This window comes from Chinchilla lanigera, unplaced genomic scaffold (assembly GCF_000276665.1).
Source record: "Chinchilla lanigera isolate Chin_1 unplaced genomic scaffold, ChiLan1.0 scaffold00016, whole genome shotgun sequence".
Classification (NCBI taxonomy): domain Eukaryota; kingdom Metazoa; phylum Chordata; class Mammalia; order Rodentia; family Chinchillidae; genus Chinchilla; species Chinchilla lanigera.
The window spans coordinates 12,150,826-12,169,409 of record NW_004955417.1 but is presented as its reverse complement, the minus strand read 5'-3'; the positions used below and the strand labels follow the sequence as shown (position 1 = coordinate 12,169,409).

Genomic DNA, 18,584 nt, shown 5'->3' with positions numbered 1-18,584 from the left:
GCGCTCCCCGCCCCGCAACCCCGCGCGCGTCCCGCGGGGGCGCTGCGCCTCCTGCCACTCCGTCACCCGCAGCCCCTCTCCCCACACCTCCGGCCGCACCGCCGGCCTCTCCTCCCACCCCGTCCCTCCCCTCCTCCCCCTCCCCTCCCGGCGAGGGGCGGGAGGGGGCGTGGCGGGCCGGGGTTTGTGTGGCTGGGACCCGGCTCCTCGCACTCGGAGTCCGCGCGAGGAGCCGGGCCCCCGCCGCTGTCCAGCCGCTCCGCAACCCCTGCGCCCCGCGCGGCCGCCTCGCGCGCCATGGATACCCCCCGGGTCCTGCTCTCCGCCGTCTTCCTCATCAGTTTCCTGTGGGATTTGCCCGGTTTCCAGCAGGCTTCCATCTCCTCCTCGTCCGCCGAGCTGGGCTCCACCAAGAGCGTGAGGAGCCGCAGGGAAGGGAAGGTGCCGCGGGCGCCGCGAGAGAGCGCGGCGGGCCGGGCGCCCCAGGAGCGCCGGGAGCCCCAGCCGGGGCGGCCTGAGGACGAGCCCGCGGCTCAGGAGCCGCCCGGCCGGGGTCCGCGCGTGGTGCCCCACGAGTACATGCTGGCCATCTACAGGACTTACTCCATCGCCGAGAGGCTGGGCATCAACGCCAGCTTCTTCCAGTCTTCCAAGTCAGCGAACACGATCACGAGCTTTGTGGACAGAGGACTAGGTGAGTGGCAAGGGCAGCCGACTCCTCCGGGCTGGAGCTGCGCGGCCAGAGCGCGGCTCCAGCTGCTGGCAGGAGGCTGCGGCTGTGAATTCCCTTCCCACTCTGGACACCTCGCCTTTTTGACTTTTCTTAAACTCTTTTTGTCAAGTCCCAGTAAGTTTCCCAGTGCGGCTGCAGAGGTTGCTCCAGTCTGCAAGTCTACTTTTCTCCTTTCCTTCCTTCCTTCCTCCCTTCCTTCCTTCCTTCCTTCCTTCCTTCCTTCCTTCCTTCTTTCCTTCCTTCCTCCCTCTCCTTCCCTCCCTCCCTCCCTCGTCTCTCGCAGTGGTGGCCGCGGGTCTGCTAGCTAGTGGAGGAAGCGAAGCGTAGAGAAGTGGCAGGCAGAAGACCAGGGGTGGAGAACCGTCAGGGCGAGACCGATGCATCCGGTGTCTGGGGTTCTGCGTTGTGCGGGATGCGCCGTCCACGGCCTGAGCCAGCAGGGCGAGCCGGCTGGCCGCCAGGCGTGAGTGAGCAGTCGGCAGCCCGAGCTCGGGTGTCTCCGGAGCAGGTTAGTCGGGCTGCCGAGGGAGCCAGGCCGCCAGCAGCGTTAGGCAGCGCCGCGCGTGCCCGTGCGGGGTGTGCCCATCTCAGCCCAGTGCTCGCCTGGCACGCCCTGTTTTCTTTTTTTTTTCACCCACACAGTGGGTGTCTCGGAGGCCATAACCTGAGCCGTTTTCCCACAGGCAGGCGGCATCGAGGTGGCGTAGCCTGGGGCGAGGACAGCTAGGTCTGCGTTTTGGTACTTAGTGCGCGGGAGTGCATGCGCGTGCCTATCCGTCCAACTTGATCGCCGCTCTCTGTATTGGGCCCCACCCCTCGCTCCCCTCTGCCCGAGCGGGTGCACGTGTGCCTGTCTGCGCAAACCCGTCTCCTGGTCCTGCCACCACCGCGAGTCTGCAGCGTGGCCAGTGACCTCCAGAAACCTGCCTCCCCTTCCCTCCGGCCTCAGAAGTTGGGGAGTCCCTAAAGAGGAGAGACAGGCAATGATACCGAAGAAAGTAGAAAAAGAGGGATGGGAGGGGAAGGAAGGAGAAAGGAGGGAGGACCTTGTTGAGAGGAAAGGAAGGAGATCCAAGAGAGGCAGCTAGCCGCTCTCCATCCTCCCCAGACTCAGCTCCTCCACTTGGATGGTTCCTGATCTCACACTTCCAGGTCAGTGAAAGTGGGAATTTGCCCAGGAACCGGACCGTGCCGGCGTTCCTGTGCAGGAGGCTGCTTTGAGTGCTCAGTGCCTCCTCCAAGCGTTTCAGAGACCGTAGCAGGTCCTCAGCCCCCAGGCCCTCTCCCTGGCTTTCTCCTTCCCCGGCCGGCCGTGGTCCTGCCCAAGATCATCGGGATGCAGCCCGAGGTCAGCGGGTTATGAGCTGCTGAAAGATCCCGACAGCAAATTAATGCCGGGTATTTTATGACGTTTTTAGGACCACTAAGGTCATCTTTGCAGCGGCACGTGGCTTCTTCTTAGCGCTGCAACTGTGTCCTCGCCTGGGGCCCACACCCTCTCGCACCAACCTTGCCAGGACTGTCTGCCCTCCATCCAATCCTCCGCTGGCCCTGTGCCTTTTCTGCTGCCTTCATCAAAGGGGAGCCTCAGGAAGCCCAAAGGAAACTGCTCAGGGGCCCTTTCCCAAGGGACGAATTCTGGAGGCCTAGGCTGGCAGGCAGTGGGCGCTCATTTTCTTTTCCCAGGAAGTGGCAAGAATCTCCACTCCCCCCAAGCAGGCAACCCTAACTGGTTCGCAGAGCCCCGTGAATTTGGCATAGGACCAAGGGACGCTGCGAGCTCCTCTAAGATGTTTGTGGAAGCCCTCGGAATTCAGGCAAAAGGGAGCGGTGTCTTTGAGGGCCCTAGCCAGGTCGCTCATAGACACGGCTCGTGCGTCACCTTAGGCTGCCCTGCACGCCCCCCTCCCCATCCCTGGGCACTGCGCTGCAGTCCCAGGGCGCCGGAGGTAGCGGAGGGATTGGCTGCGCGCCCAGATTGGGGGGGCCTCTGTTCCCAAGCCAAGGTCTCTAGGCCAGCCACACGGAGATCCAGACGTCCGGCTTCCACCCTAGAGCGTCGTCGAGGGCTGGGGCTGCTGGCCGTTCACGGACTGAGGAGATGCTGCCTGATCACCCTGACGGCAGCGTCAGAGTCTCCCCGCCTCCACGCCCCCCAGATTCCCCCCCAAAAAACGCGGAGAAAGGCAGCTAGGTGGCTGGTGCAGCTGGCCGCACTGGCGCGAGGGGCGAAGGAGTGGGGAGCCGCCCGCTGGAGGGGCGAGTAGAGGAGGGGGTGCGCTGCTGGCTGCAGCCCCAGCTTGATAAAGGGAAAGCCTCACTTTCCCTCTCACTGATTTTGATTTGATGTGTCACCGGCGGTGACCTCGGGCTGGACCTTCCGGGGCTTGCTTAGCATCGGGGCCCTGATTGGAGTGTTTCAACTCAGCGATCTAATTGAGGGTTCATGTCATAACACATCAAACGCTGTCTAGTCTCCCGTGATGGAAGGGACCCGCTAGCCGCGCATCCCCAGCGCCTGGCGAGGACTTCCGCTCCGCTCACGTGGGGGTTCTTTGCTGAGCCAACCCCTCAACGTCCCCTCCCCCAGTCCATCTTGGAGATGGCTGGGCAAGGAGGACAGAGCAGGGGCCAGCCCAGAGCTGGGCCAGTCGTGCTAACTTGGCGCCTTGCCCCGAGGACGTTTAAATCGCTGATGACGGTGGTGCGCTTGGCGCAGAGGAGCTAGGATTGCTCTAAGGGGAGGAGCAAAGAAAAGAGAAGGAGCTCCCAAGCCAGACTAGGCGTTTTCCTTACCTGGGAACTCAAGAGTTAGTTATACCTGAAGCAGGGGGTGGGAATGGCAGGGTGTAGATACGGTCCTCTCAGAGTGAGGGAAGAGTGGTCCAGCACGCAGAAGACAGCATGTTCTGCACCATCCCACCCCTTGCCACCTCTCCCAACCTTCCACAAGGTGGTCTCATTGCAAGTTTAAAAAAAAATCCTTCCCTTTGGGTTTACTCTTTGAACATTTAGGGTTAATGATATTAACCAAGATTTACTGAACTTTTACTGTGGGCCAAGTACTGTGCTAAAATCTATCACAGGAACTATCTCATTTAAGTCTTACAGCCATTCCCAGAGGCAGTGCCGTAATTACCCCATTTTGCAGGTGAATTAGGAAGACAGGGGTTAAGCAAGTTGCTCAAGGCTACTCACGTAATATTCTAGACCCTGAAGCTAACTGAGTGCACAAAGCTCCTAGGATAAGGAGGCTTCAAAAGGTGGTGACAAGAAGTGAAAAAATGAGATTTTCTTCATGGCCTAATATTCTTCTGTAGTCTGTTAAAATGTACTTAGGAGCTTTCATGGACCTTTGGACTGGAGGGTCACAATTTGTGTTGTGCCTGGCTTTTTCCTGTACCCGTTTTAGCAGAGGCACCAACTGCCTGATCCCCGATCTTTTAAAATGCCATCGTGTCATGCTTTAAAAGTGATTTTAGATCTGTAAAGAGGAGGAAGTGCGTGTTGGTGAAATCATAAGACTTGAGTGGACTGGATTAGATATTGCGAAGATACAGTCAGCTCCTGAAATCATTCACTAAAAGACCACTGGTACTAGAGCCCTGGGCTCCCAGCTCTGGGATCTGGGGAAAGGGACAATCAGAACCTCTTGAATTCAATTGGGCTGAGGGATCCAGGGGAGGAGGGGTGGAGGAAGGCCAGGAGAATGAGGCAGGGGGCTGCAGGAAGGAGTGCTCAGACCTGGAGTTGTTGTCGTTTGTGAGAAGCGCCACAGAAGGGAAACTCCCAAAGATGAGGGAGGCACAAGGAGTCTAAGAATTCGCTGTGAGCTAGGTTTCCAGATGACTTTGAAAAGCGAATACTCTTTAACCCTTGTTGTTACAATAGCGTGCCCAGACAGGAGCCAGTGAGAAGGAGATAAAACCCAAAAAACGAGATCGGAACATCCTTGAGGAACTTGACCCCCTACAGACGGCTCTCGAGAGCTTCTGCTGCTGATTGCTTTCTGGTTTCTCCCTTACCTTCTGGGTCTTCTTGTTCTGGTGGCGGGGCTGGACTGTGCGGGGCAGACTGGCTGCTGGGCGGCCATTGAAGTTTGTCTGGTACATCGTGTTTATGTAAAGCGGTGGGGTTCTGGGTAGAACTGGGCCACAGAGTAGTGTAATCAACGGAGCCGGCGCTTTTGCCCGGACCCTGTTGTCGTTGGCAAACGGAAAATGAAATATAAGCAGGGAAGTATTTTAATGGGGACGAAGGGAATTCGCAACTGTTAATTATTTGGTGACCTTGTATTCGATTTGTTTGAGTCCCTTATAAAAACACTAATTCAGACCAGACGGCCCAGTGAGGAAGCCGGGCAGAAGGTTCCAATCTAGGCTTTATTTCCCCGGAAAGAGGGAACAGCCTTGGAAGGGGCGGGTTAAACGTTCACGTGCACGCGGCGGTCCAGGTTCCGGGTCCTCCTGAACCGGGAACCCGAAGGTCCCGGGAAAGCCAAGGGGAAGCGGGAGCAAGCCTTAAACTAGAGGTTCCTTCTGCTCTCCTGGTTGGAATGATTCGGACAAGCTAAGGCCACAAACCACCCGCTTGCCCATGGGCTTGTTAAATACCAGTGAAGGTCACCTCCATCCCTAAGGCCTGAAGAGCCCTATTACAGCAGAAGGCGAGAGGTTCCACACACCCAGCGTCTTCCCCTGGGAGAGCGCAGGTTGCACCAGGGTTCTTGGCGATCTCGGAGGGACGCAGGGCAAGGGTGGAAGGAAGCGAGTGGAGAGGGACTGCTGCACGTATCCAGTGACCCAGAGCAAATCAACAAGGACCGCTGGGGCTTTCACCTGAGGTGGAAGGCATTAGCTCGATAACCCTTTGGGTGTTGAATGACCCGGGTCCAACGATGCTTTTGAGGCGCCAGCGGTCAGGGCAGAGCTGTCCTCCTCCGCGAGCCTCGCCGGCCTTGGGAGCGCGTGCCCTGGAGTGGCTGGTGGGGGAGGGGGTCGAAGTTGAGCTCAAATATCCGCGTCGTCTCTGCACTTGAGGAAAAAAAGGTCACCCAAGCCACAGACCCTAACAGGCCTTTGAATCCCACCCTTCAAACTGAATCAGGACACGAAAGCACTGTCTAGGAAGCAGAGAGCACACGTATCGCCAGGACCCCCTGGGGCGCTGCATTGACGGAGGCCCTAGAGCAACCTGGTTTTTTTTTTTGTTGTTGTTGTTTTGCTTTTTCCAGCTGGCATTTTGGGGGTGCTGATACACCTTCTCCTTGGTGGTGACATCTTCCTGGGGCAAGGGCGGAAGGAAGGGGTTGTAGAGGGACTTTGCTGCTCGCATCCAGTGACCCAGAGCAAATCAACAAGGACTGCTGGGGCTTTCACCTGAGGTGGAAGGCATTAGCTGGATAACCCTTTGGGTGTTGAATGACCCGGGTTCAACGACGCTTGTGAGGGGCCAGCAGTCGGGGCAGAGCTGAGCTCCTTCTTGGGCGAGGAGCAAGGGTGGAAGGTGTGAGTGTTGCTTCATTGCTCGCCTGGCTTGAAGTTCCCCACTCTCATCCCAACCCTCAGCTGTTTGTTTTGGGCTCTAAGTTAAAGCGTCTCCAGTTTACTGCAATTAAATTGGCCCCCACTGGCCTTGTGTGTTCCGGGGTTGCCTTGGTCTGCCTGCCAGGACCTCCTAAAGTACTACGGGGTGCTGAGCCTTGGGTCCGCTTAGGGTAAGGAGATGCAGGCGCTTGGCGGGGGCCCGCGGCGGGCCGCGGCGCTGGATCGCGTTGCGGAGAAGCGCGCGCTGCGCTGCGAGTGGCCGGGGCGCGTGGGGGCGGGGCACCGTTTAGGGACCTGCTAGTGGGCGTGCGAGAGAGAGCAGAGGGCGGGCCTCCGGCGCAAGTAGGTGCGGGCTGGCCTGGTGGAGAGGGGCAGAAGGCGGGAACGGGGCAGCCCGGAAGGGTAGGCATTGGTGGTGGCAGCGGAGGGCATCCCTAAATACCGCAAGCGTCAGGGGGAATCCTGCTTCTGTTCTTCAAAGCTGGCTTCCGGACAGGTTGGCCCAGCCCCTGCTCCACTTGCCAGCGGAGTGCAGCTTTGAGGTTGCCGGGGAGGGAAATTGAAAAATACTAGACTACGGTCCACAGCGAACACCGAGAATTTCACTTTGCTATATTGTTTGGGAAGTCAGGGACGTCAGACCAGGATCGGCTGCTCAGAGTGGGCTTGCAGCGATAGAACCCTTCTTCAGAGTCTGGACCCAGTCCAGCACTTAAAGACCCTATCACTGCGGTTTCTCCTGCGAAGGACCCCCGGGCGGTGAGAGCCCAGTATTTTGCCCAGGACTACACGCGGGTTTGAACCCTTGCCCCCACCTGCAAGCTCTGGACTGGTTGGAGAGGAGAAACCGCATAAAATGGACACTTTTTCTTCTGCTTTTGATCTGAGCGCTCCAGCACAGCGGCAGGATCATGTTCCAGCCTTCACTGCTACCTGACTGAGGCTCTTTCCCCAGCTCACTTCCTAGAGGCCCTCTGTGGCCCTCCCGGGTTCCCTGGCGACCCTTCTTGTTAGCAGTGCAGAGAAGACCACCCCCAGCAACTGGCCTGGTGCAGGCCCTGCACAGGCAGCTCCAGGGAAAGGGCTGTGACTGGGGTGCCCTGGCGCAGGCTGCAGACTCATTGTGCACGGATGGGAGCTGGGGTTTGGTGCGCTAGCTTTTGTTTAATTTAGTTGCGTCCTTGGTCTTGGCTGTTCTCTGGTTTTTTAGCCTCCATCTGCAAAAGCTATCGCTCTTGGTCCTGAGTATTTTCACTAAGTGCGTGCAAACTGCTTTGTCAATGAGGCCCAGAAATCAGGGCCCTTGCAGTTACCCTTCCAAAGGCTGTGCTGAGGCTCCGGGGCCCAGCTTGCTTAGTTATTATGTTTTCAGTCTGGTGAGAATTGAGGTTCCTTTTCTTTCTTCCTTCCAGAGCTTCTTTGCTCTATGCTGACCCAGAGCATGCTGTGCTGACACTGGATTACTCTGTGGGATCCAGGCTCACTTAGTCCATGGGGTCTACAAGGCTGAGGCTCAGCTCGAAAGGAAAATAAGTTCACAGAGAAAGAGAGGATGGATTCTCCTTGGGCCCTTCATTTCTTTGCAAGGAGAAAAGAATCTGAGAAAGGCAGGGCGGGCATTGGAGAAGACGCTGAGGAAACTAAGTAAAACTGGGCCAGTGGATGTGTAGGGAGGAGGCACAGGCTGCAGACCTACCAAGGGGATCTTCCTAACTGCGTGGGGCATTCATTCCTGCACCGTGTCCCCTCCTACATACCAGTGGCCCTTTGTCAGAGGAAGCTGCAGGATATCTTAATACTACTATTCCCCACCGAGAACCTGCTCTGCACAAAAGTGTGCCAAAGCCAAGAGAGAGGAAACTCGAGGCCTCTTGAGGTTGCATCTAGCCAGCCGGAGAACTTTTTGGTTTAGTACATGGGCCAGCACTGCTTGCTTCCCACACTCCAAGAAGGGCCCAGTCCTTGATGAGATTGGGGTCAGGGTCACCTGGCATTGCAGAGGGGACAGCCACATCAGCAAGGACATCAAGGGGCTGAGGAGGATCATGATCATAGGGGCAAGGCTGTGGTGCTGATGAGCCTCGGCTCTCACTGGAACCTCAGATGAGCAGGAACCAGAGGCACTGGTGCTTTCTTTACCCATACTGCCCAGCAGTGCCTTCCCCCCTCAAGGGAGGCCAAGGACTGGACCGTATCTCTTCAAGGAGACCAGGAGAAAGACAGGTGCCCTGCCCCTAGCGGGACACAGGTGATTATAGTAATATTGGCTGCATTTATTGGGGGTTTTCTGTGCACCCTGCACTGCCATGTCCCTTGATTCTACCTTGCAAGGTAGAAGTGGTTCTTCCCCTTTACAGATGGGGCATACGATGCTTGGAGATATTATATGACTTAATCTACCCAAGGTCACCCAGCCACTGAGTCAAGATCAGGGGTGAAATTTATGTCTGTTAGAGTCTGAGTTCCTATACTTGGTGCATATTTTCATTAGTAACATTTGTATAACATCTTCAGAAATTGCCCACATCTTGTCTCATTTGTCCCCTTTAGTGGCTGTGTGAGCTGGTGTTATTAGATCTATTTTGTAGGTAAGAAACTTAAGGGCCCGTCTCTTACGAATTGCAAGACATCAGACAAGATACTTCTTAGAACCTCCGTTTCCTCTTTTATAAATGTGTTCAGCCGGGAGGCCATCTCAGTTGGACGCTGGCAGTAAGGATGTAGTGAGAGGCCATTGGGCCTCTGAGCACGTGCCTGACAAACTCTGGCAGGGTAGGGGTGGGGCAAGGCTTAACTGCGAAGATCTGGAGATTTTCCTTTGCAAAAATGGGTGATTATCCCAGTCCTCTACACTTCCTGCCTATAGGAGGGGATGGGATAGCCCACCATCTCATCTCTTTCTGAGCCACTGTCTGATTCACAGAGTCTTGCCTCTGGAAGACTTGGGTGGGAGGCGTGGCCAGGCTCTGGAAGTACACAGGTCGGGTCTGGACAGCAGTCCTGCCAGTAGCCATCCAGTATCATCATGAAATCAGAGGACTGGAGTCCAGAGTCTGTGGGGAAGAGCCTTGCTGGTCAGGAGAACTGGAGCTTTGCGGTGCACCCTGGGACTGGAGAGTGACAGGACCTTCAAGAGAGATCTCCTGTGTGTGTATCCCAGGGATGTTTCAGAAGAATGCAGGGCTGAGTTCGGGAGTTTGGGAAATCCCCTGCAGGGTAGCCCCAGGAAAGCAGCCTGCTGTGTGGGAGTGTTCCTTTCCTGGCCACCCATCTAGGGCTCAGTTTTCCAGGTGTTGGGTCTTTGGCGTCTTGGTCATGTCTTCCTTTTGGCTCTGACATTTGCTTCTGTGGTTCTTCTCGTGACTACTGTGATCGTGGACAGGTGCTTTTACCTTTCTAAGCCAGTTTCTGCATTTAAAATGGGCACAGTAGTATCTACTTGTAAGTAGTTTCTTTCTTCCCTTCCTTGCTTTCTTTATTTTTTAATTAAATTTTTGTCTTTTTAACTTCTATTTCATTATGACCAATTGAAATGTTGCACTCTTTGACTAACCTTTCCCACCTATTTATTTTAATCAATTCAATTTCCAAAGTATATGTGCACAGCAATGTGTGTACAAAAGTGTGTGTACAGAAGTGTGATTGTACAGAAGTATGTGTGTACAGAAGTGTATGAAAGGCTCTCAGCCTTTAGCCAACTTGCCGACCTACTTATGAAGGATTTTCTTAGACTTACCAGCGATCTCTTCCTTCTCACCTTTCTCTCCTCCTCCTCCTCCTCCTCCTTCTCTACCCACCTCCCGGGGAAAGAAGATAAAGACAAAGAATCTAGCAATTGCTATTTGAAAGGGTAATGTGTCTACTACTAGCAAAAACTGAATTAGCTGGCGTGTGAGATACACTATGGCAAAGTAGGTGGGTGCAACTTAAAAGCAAAACATAAAGCTCCATGATGTGTTACTGATCATTTTCAACTTAAAAACCTAGAGCATAGGGTGCATCAGGATGTAGGAAAGGGCCATGGACTTTGAAATGGAAAGTGCACATTCCTAGTCACTTGATATCACCACCCCTCATTTATGGAGGGCTTAGTGGGAAGAAGACTTGTGCAAGGTAGTGGGAAGGGCCAGTGTCCTGCCCACAAGTGGCCCATGGCAGCCTTGCAGGGCTTTGAGATGCCAGATCAGCAGGCGAAGTGTCCATCTGCTGGGTCACAGTGCATGGTGGCATACACATTTGCCAGGCTGATGCCTCCTCTGGGATGTTTTTGAGATATGTGCCTCCAAAGCAGGTCCAGACAGGCAGGGAATGTGTTCTGTAGAGCGCTGTGGGGGCAGCCACCTTCTGGGACCCCCTGTTTAGGGGTTACAGGATCTGGAGACCCAGTAAGAAAATGTGTAAATTGAAAGGATTAAAAAATGTGAGGATGGTGCTGGGGGCCAGGAAAGAACTGGAGAGATACAGTGTTTAGTGACACCCCTTAGACCCTGCCTTGGGCCTGGTGCTTTTGAGGAACTTGTTTTGTCTTTCCTTCAGTGTTGCCCTTCCCTGCACACTGGGAAATCCAGGGCTTAGCAGACATGACTGCCTACACTAGTGGTTCTCAAAGTGTTAATTCTGTACTAGAAGAATCAGCACCCTCTAGCAACTTACTACAAACACCCCTCAAACCTGTAGGGTCTGGGAGAATTTGCATTTCTAAGAAGTTCCCCTGTGACATTCATGCTGTAGATCTAGGGACCACTGTAGGTTTAGTGATACTGAAGATCACTATCTTAGAATAACCTCTAGGTACCTGGGTCACAAGAATTCTTGCCCAATACCCCTGAGCCCACTTCCAAGTCCTGGACATCTTCTTGATTAGGCCTCTCCTCCCTAGAGAGGACCCCGCCACTGAGATATGTGTGCACTGGCAGGCCTGGGATGCCAGGATCTGTGGGCTAGAATGTCCACATGCACGCAAGTGAGGCCCCTCAGAGGAGTGGAGTGAAACAGCTGTGGGGGAGAAGGGAGCAGGATGGAAACTGAAGGCCTTAGTGTATTCTTCCCCGAGCTCTGGAAAGGGTGAGAATTACCTGGTTAAGTGGGAAAGATCCTTAGAGGCCCCAAGTTTGTAGAATCAGCAGAGGCCTTTCCCTGCAGGTGCATGCCTGAGTTTTGACTCAGCCGTGGAGACTGACCTTTTATTAGCCCATACTTCAGAAAAAGAGAAAGAAGAATGACAGCAAAGGCAGCTGATTTCTCTATGTTGCTTGAGAAAGCAATGAATACTCTTTATACCTGCCTGATGCTTTTTAGCCAGTACCTCAAAAGTTATCCTAAGGGAGCCAGGTTTTATTCCTAGCAGGCTTAGCATGTAGTTTGGACTGTGCTCCTCTTCCCTCAAATGCCAGTCCTGTGATGGACTACACTGGTGAGACAATGGGGATTAGAGACTAAATGCCCCAATTCTGCAAATAAATATACCACATTCTGGATCTTGGCCTCACCACGTACTGCTGTCAGATTGGGAATTAACTTAATTCCTCCAGGCCTTGGTTTTCTCATTGGCAGTATGGGAACAACAGGGGTTCCTACCTACCTTGCAAACCTGCTGTGAGCATGTGGATAAAGTAAAGGTTACAACTGTGTCCACCCTCGCAACATCAGTGCGGCAAATGCTCAAGGCTTGTCCCTCTCATCACAGGCTTAGTTCTGAGAGAGGCAGCAAAGTGAAGCCCAAGGCAATAGGTCCAGATATCTGGGCGGTGGCTGAGCAGAGTCAGCAGTGTCCTGCAGAAAGAAAAGAAAGTGGGCTGAATTCCCCCTGGTTTCAGTGTGACCCTGGCTAGTTTGAAGGCCTTGGCTTCCATAAATCAACTGCCTGCAGCGGCTTTTCTCTTTTCACCTCTCTAACCCTTCTCTCAGCTACCTCTCAGGTCAGGGCTTGTGTGTTAGAGGGCCAGCCGGCCCTGCGGCCAGCACCAAGCACCGACTGACCGGTGTGGCTGAGGCTCCAAAGCTCTTGCCCTGGGGCTACATCTGGACAGGCTGGGAGGGTCCGGCCTGGGACCCAGTGACACTTTTACTATTAAAATCCACCCGGGCTTTACTAGCTTCTGGGGAAAGCTGAGGGCTTTGGGGATTTTTGTATTTGCTGGGTTGTAAATATTTTATGAGAAAGCAGCCCAGGAAAATCTGGTTAGCTTTCCGCCTTGCACATCGAAGTGGGGCTGGCTTCATGCACCAGTGTGTCCAAAAAAAAAAAAAAAAAAGTCCAGTTTTGCCTTGGTCCTGAAGAATTTGTTGTGGGTTTTAAAGCCTGCTACCCTCTATGGGTCCCATATTTCTTTTTTCCTCACTTAAAGCCCCCTCAAAAAGTAACTTCAGGATTAGTTGTAAAACAAGAGGTTCAAATTGGGTGGTGGGGGAAGAGAGAGGTGAGTGTCTATGTGTGTGTGTGTATGTGTGTAAATGTGTGTGGCTAAGGTTTTCTACTTCCAAGTGTATCTATTTCTCATTGACTGCAGGATCTTCTTCCTTACCCCATTCTTCTGAAAGGCTCAGTGCTCTTTTATTTCTTGCCAAGGAAGAAGAAAAGAAAAAAAAGTGCCATAAAGCAGCCCTTCACTCTGTCCAAATGCCTCAGCAGAACTCCCCATGGGGAGCAATATGATCACGGGCCAGGGAGTCCGCAGTCCTCCTGCACCCTTCAATCATTTTGGAGCCTTAGATGTTGAGTCAGTTCGATGAAGCCAGCTGGGAGTTTTAAACTCCTCCAGAAGATCCTAAAGGGTAGTCAGAGTAAGAATCGCTGCTATAGAAGTATCCGAGTTAGACCAGCGCTGAGTCTTGGTGGGCCGCGGCTCTAGGCGCCTCCTCTTAGCCCCTAGGTGTTGGGCAAGACTGACCAATAAGCGAGGAAATGCGAACGGGGCAATTACAGATAATCCTAAATGCTGGGTAGTAAATAACCCAGGGTGGGTCCTGTGCTAGGCACAAGAGAGGTTACTTTATAGATCGGGGTGGTCTGGGATGGCCTCTCAGAGGAGATGGTGACATTCAAACGTCAATCCAGGGAACAAGCCAGCACAGAGGGGGTCTGGGAAGGCAGCTCAGCCCAGACTCCTGACCACAAAGGGCGCATTAGTGGTTCCACAGCCTGGTGCGGGTGACCCGGGAGGACGCTGCTGCAGCCACCGCCCTCTGCCCCGGAGTCCGGGGCTGACCTGGAGTTCGGGGCCTCCCCGGTGTGGGTCGGAGCACCGGCTGGGCTGGGAGCCCTGGGGTGAGCAGGCCCCCTGCCCCCTCCCAGCCCTCTTCCTCCCAGGGCGGCCGGACAGCACCGGGCTGATCTCCCCCTTAAGTGAAACTGACTGTAATTATTTTTTATCTCGCAGACGATCTCTCACACTCTCCTCTCCGGAGACAGAAGTATTTGTTTGATGTGTCCACACTCTCAGACAGAGAAGAGCTGGTGGGCGCGGAGCTGCGGCTCTATCGCCAGGCGCCCGCTGCGCCCTGGAGGCCACCGGCCGGGCCGCTGCGCGTGCAGCTGTCGCGCTGCCTGTCGCCAGAGCCGCTGGACGCGCGCACCCTGGACCCGCAGGGGGCGCCCCCCGCCGGCTGGGAAGTCTTCGACGTGTGGCAGGTTCTGCGCCACCATCACGGGAAGCAGCTGTGCTTGGAGCTGCGCGCCGCGGGGGTCGGGCCGGACGCCGGGGAGGGCGAGGCGCGCGCGCGGGGACCCCAGCAGCCGCCGCCCCTGGACCTGCGGAGTCTGGGCTTCGGCCGCAGGGTGCGCGCCCCGCAGGAGCGCGCCCTACTCGTGGTATTCACCAGATCCCAGCACAAGAACCTGTTCGCAGAGATGCGTGAGCAGCTGGGCTCCGCCGAGGCTGCGGGCGCCGAGGGGTCCTGGCCGCCGCCATCCGACGCCCCGGATGCCGGCCCGTGGCTGCCCTCGCCCGGCCGGCGACGACGGCGCACGGCTTTCGCCAGCCGCCACGGCAAGCGACACGGCAAGAAGTCGAGGCTGCGCTGCAGCAAGAAACCCCTGCACGTGAACTTCAAGGAGCTGGGCTGGGACGACTGGATCATCGCGCCCCTGGAGTACGAGGCCTATCACTGCGAGGGCGTGTGCGACTTCCCGCTGCGCTCGCACCTGGAGCCCACCAACCACGCCATCATCCAGACGCTGATGAACTCCATGGACCCCGGCTCCACGCCGCCCAGCTGTTGCGTGCCCACCAAATTGACTCCCATCAGCATCCTGTATATCGACGCGGGCAACAACGTGGTTTACAAGCAGTACGAGGACATGGTGGTGGAGTCCTGCGGCTGCAGGTAGCGGTTCCTTCCCCGCTGCCTTGGCCCCGGACCGCGGGGAGGCCTGACTGCAGCGAGGCGGAGGAGTGAAGCTGGCCTCGGAGAGGCTGGGGGTGGGTGGGTGGCAGCCGGGACGGGAGAGCGGGCGGGAGAGGAGGGGCACAGCCGGCCCAGACCTTCCACCTGCCAGCCCCGAGGCAGATGCGGATTCACACTTTGCCTGGCCACCCTGGAGCGACAAGAGGAGGATTTCTTTAGTCCGTCCCCCCACCCCTTATTATTTTGGCTTTGGATTTCTTTGTGTGTCTCCCAGGTTTGATGAGAGGTGGGGGGGGGAAGGGAGACGCATACCTGTTTCTCAACTGCTCCATGAACTGGAAAACAAAGTTTAAAAAGGGAAGCAATGTGGGAGAAGGAATCAGTGAGCGTATCTGGGCTTAGCTGTTTCCACTTCTGTAAGAAGGTGAGGTCTTTCCAGCTGTGTCACAGCCCCTATCCCATGACGTGTCTAGGAGAGCTGTGGGATGGAACAGGAAAGCCGGCAAGGATCGGGTGTTTGAGGGTTTTGGAAGAGGTGGGCCCGGGGGCCTGTCCCTCTCGCTTGTGTTCCCAGGATGGACCAACTCTGCCCTAGCTTCTCGCAGCACTGGGAACGGAGACCTCCACCACACACCAAGGGCTCCCTTCTCTCCAGCCTTTGCTGTGGCTTTTTCTGGAGGGGAGAGGGAGTTGGTATGGATGGAATGACAAGAATTAGTCCATATGGAGCCCCTTGCAGGATAATAAGAAACCGCGAGGTTGCCTCTGACCAGTGGGGAGGCACAGGCCAGAGGGAGCCCACCCTAAAGCTCTTGGAGTTGTCGGTTTCTAATTGATTTCTTTCAACAGATTTTGTCAAAATTCAGACATCTCCTTCTAAGGGGATGGTGATTTTCTAATTAAAAAGCGAATGGGTAGGAGCGGGGAGCTATGTAATTAAGGTAAGAGGTAAGGACCGAAGAGGGGAAAAGGACCCAAGAAGTAGAAGGGAGGATGGGAGCAGGCCCCAGCGGGAAGGGGAGGATGGAGGGGGCGGCACCACCCTTGTCTCTGAAGTTTCTGAACATCTATGTTGCCTCCCCTCTCACTGACATTCCTGAAAGATTACCAGTCAGCAATAGCCCAGGGCTCCCCTAAAAGAATTGTTTTAGATTGTAATTACCGGTTAGGCCATGTTTTTAAAACTTAGTAATGAGAAACTGTGAAAAGAGCCAAGTGTTACATTGAGCTTGGGATGGAGGACTGGGGACCGGGCAGCAAGGCAAGGGGCAGGGATGGAATTCATCTTCTGGAAGGAAACAGGAGACAGAGGGAGAGAGGGAGAGAAAGTGGGGAGGAGAATATATATCTAAATAGAAACGTCCATTCCCAGGTAGCCAAAAATATGATCTTTCCCCCTAGTCTGCAGCAGTATTATTTTCCAACATTGCCCATGAGGTCTTTTGAAGAATGAGTCTCCTCCTAATGTCTGACCATGAAATGGTTTAAACAGAGGAACCTGTACAACCATTACAAAAAATTTTGCTTTATCTTAAGAGGTTTGCTCTGTCCCCAGCTAAACCTGTTGCTTGTTTGGTTCAGAGAAATCCAAACTGTCAAAGAAGAAGTGGGAATGATAATAAATGCTAATATAAAAATGCTAAGTAAGAAGAAAAAGAGACTTGGCCAGGAGAAATAATTTAAAATGCACATTTGCTTTGGATGCACTGTTGTTCTGTTAAGGCTGTATATATTTGTTTATTTAAGGTGACTGGAAGTGCAAAGAAGAAATGGACAGCATGCAATTCATCTTAATGTACAAAACATTATATGCACTCAAATGTTATAATTTCTAATATTTTTAAAGTTTATATTTGAGTTGTACAAAGTTAAGCATTAATCAGATATTTCATTCTTTCATAATGTTATCATTTTCTTAAATATTATTACAAAATTTTAAGTCTGTCTAATGGAGAGTTTTTTTTTTTTTTGAAAAAAACTGCCTACCTCACTACAAGTATTTACAAAATTAAAGTTACCAGAGGTCAATTAATATTCAAATATTTTTTATAATATGCCTTTCCTGGATGGTACTCATTCTGATTAATAGTTATTATTAAACTCATTTCCCCCTTCATAACTCAGCCTGGTGTATATGGATCTATTTAGAGAAAATTTCTTGAGGAATTCTTTTCCATGGTATTTTGTTCCGGTATGTTACTGGACATTTGAAAAGGTACTGATTGTTTTAAAATCCATCATTTAGAGCATTGTATTTTTTCTTCATAAGTTTTAAAAATAAAATATGTGTTCACCAGATTAAAGCCAAATCCTGGTCAGCTGTTAGGACAAGATTCACAAGCCTGGGCCTCGTTGCACTATCTCAAGAATCCAAAGAAGAACTGGATTATTTCTTGGTTTCTTTTGGAACCCAGGGCCTCTTGCATGCAAAGCATATACTTTACCTGATCTGCATACCCAGAGCCTCTTTAATTACTGATTGCTGTTTGCATTTATGGAATACTGAAAGTAGAAGATACAAAGTCTTTTGTTTTTTACTTGCTGTAAATTGGGGGACCCTTGTACAAGTGCAAGTCTGAGAACTCAACTTGTGTCAAGTGCTGTGTTACTAGACATTTATTATCTCCTGTAAACCTCTCAGAAATCTTTGAGGATGGTATTATTATAAAGACCATTTATAGAGGAGGAAACTGAGGTGCAAAAGCTTAATTCATAAGTCTTCTTCAGCCAGGCAGGGTAGCTCAAATCAAATCCAGTTTCTACCACTCCTTCTATACCCTGCACCCCACTGCCCCAGCCTTCCAAGTTCCCTGAGCACTCCCAGCCATGCACATTAATATGTTCCCAGCCCAGAAGGTCCCTTTCCTACACATATGTTTTCAACTCCATCCAAAGTTGTTTTCCTTTCTTCCCTTCACCAGAAAGCTTATCTGAATACTTTAACTCAGTCAGGTTTCAAGAAAAACACCACCTGACTGAGTTACCTGAAGATGTAAGTATCTCCTAGCCCTTAAACTTGAAGACTTGAAACTTTTTTATTTTCAAAGGAAAATCTTGGCCAGCTTGGATTTCTTCTCAGTGTAAAAAAAAAAAAAAATCCATTCAATGCAGGAGAAGATTCAACCCTCAAGCCACCCACCATTTTGAGAGCTGTGTGTAAACTAGACCCTAGGGACTCAAGAATAATGGGGTTACCGATTAGTGTGAATTTCTTGGTGTCCCTTAGGAGAAATTTTGTGCAGTGAAGAGATTACTTTGAGTCATTTTTTTTTTTTTTTTACTGATAGCCATTTTGTTTGAACATTAGTACCCAAAGTATGAAAACAAAACACTGAATGACCTAGGTTTTCCCCTGAAGTTCTTTGATATAGGTTGGCACAGTTAAGATAAGCTTTTGTCCTTGTATTCATTGCTGTTTAGTGCTCAGAGCCATGCCTGACCTATAGCAGACACTTAATAAATGTAATGAGTGAGTAAGTCCACAAATCCTGTTCTACAGATCTGGTAATATTACTGTTACTTTCAAAGGATCCTTTTCTTAATGTCTTTTTAACTCAAATTAATGAATCAACCAATCTTCCCTTTTCAAGCAATTTAAGTTAAAAAATTAATCAATAAGCTTCCACCATCCATTGATTATATTCATTTAATATATCCAACTTGATTTTATAGCCCTTCTTGTCTTTATAGGAAGAAAAGCCTTCCCATACAGGTAAATCTGCTCTAAGGAAATATAATAGATTGAATTTCTAAAGATGGTGATTTTAAATTCTCTTAAGTATTTCAATACTCTTCCTATCTTTTTATTTAACATCAGGAACATTACTGAATTACTCACTTAAATTCATGTCAGAGGCTAACTTGTTAGACACTTTAATAAACTAGGTTCTTATAGCTTATAGCATTTTAAATCCCAAATACTGTTTCTTTTTTTTTGTTTGTTTGTTTGTCTTTTTGAG

The 18,584-nt window shown here is 52.3% G+C and overlaps 1 protein-coding gene across 1 annotated transcript; it reads left to right on the top strand.

The window, feature by feature from the left end:
• The first annotated feature begins 236 nt into the window (after window positions 1-236).
• Window positions 237-16,962, top strand: Gdf6 (growth differentiation factor 6). The gene is made up of 2 exons (XM_005381831.2): window positions 237-694; window positions 13,659-16,962. The coding sequence occupies exons 1-2, from the start codon at window positions 298-300 to the stop codon at window positions 14,606-14,608; spliced, it is 1,347 nt and encodes a 448-aa protein (XP_005381888.1). The 5' UTR covers window positions 237-297; the 3' UTR covers window positions 14,609-16,962.
• Window positions 16,963-18,584: the final 1,622 nt, after the last annotated feature.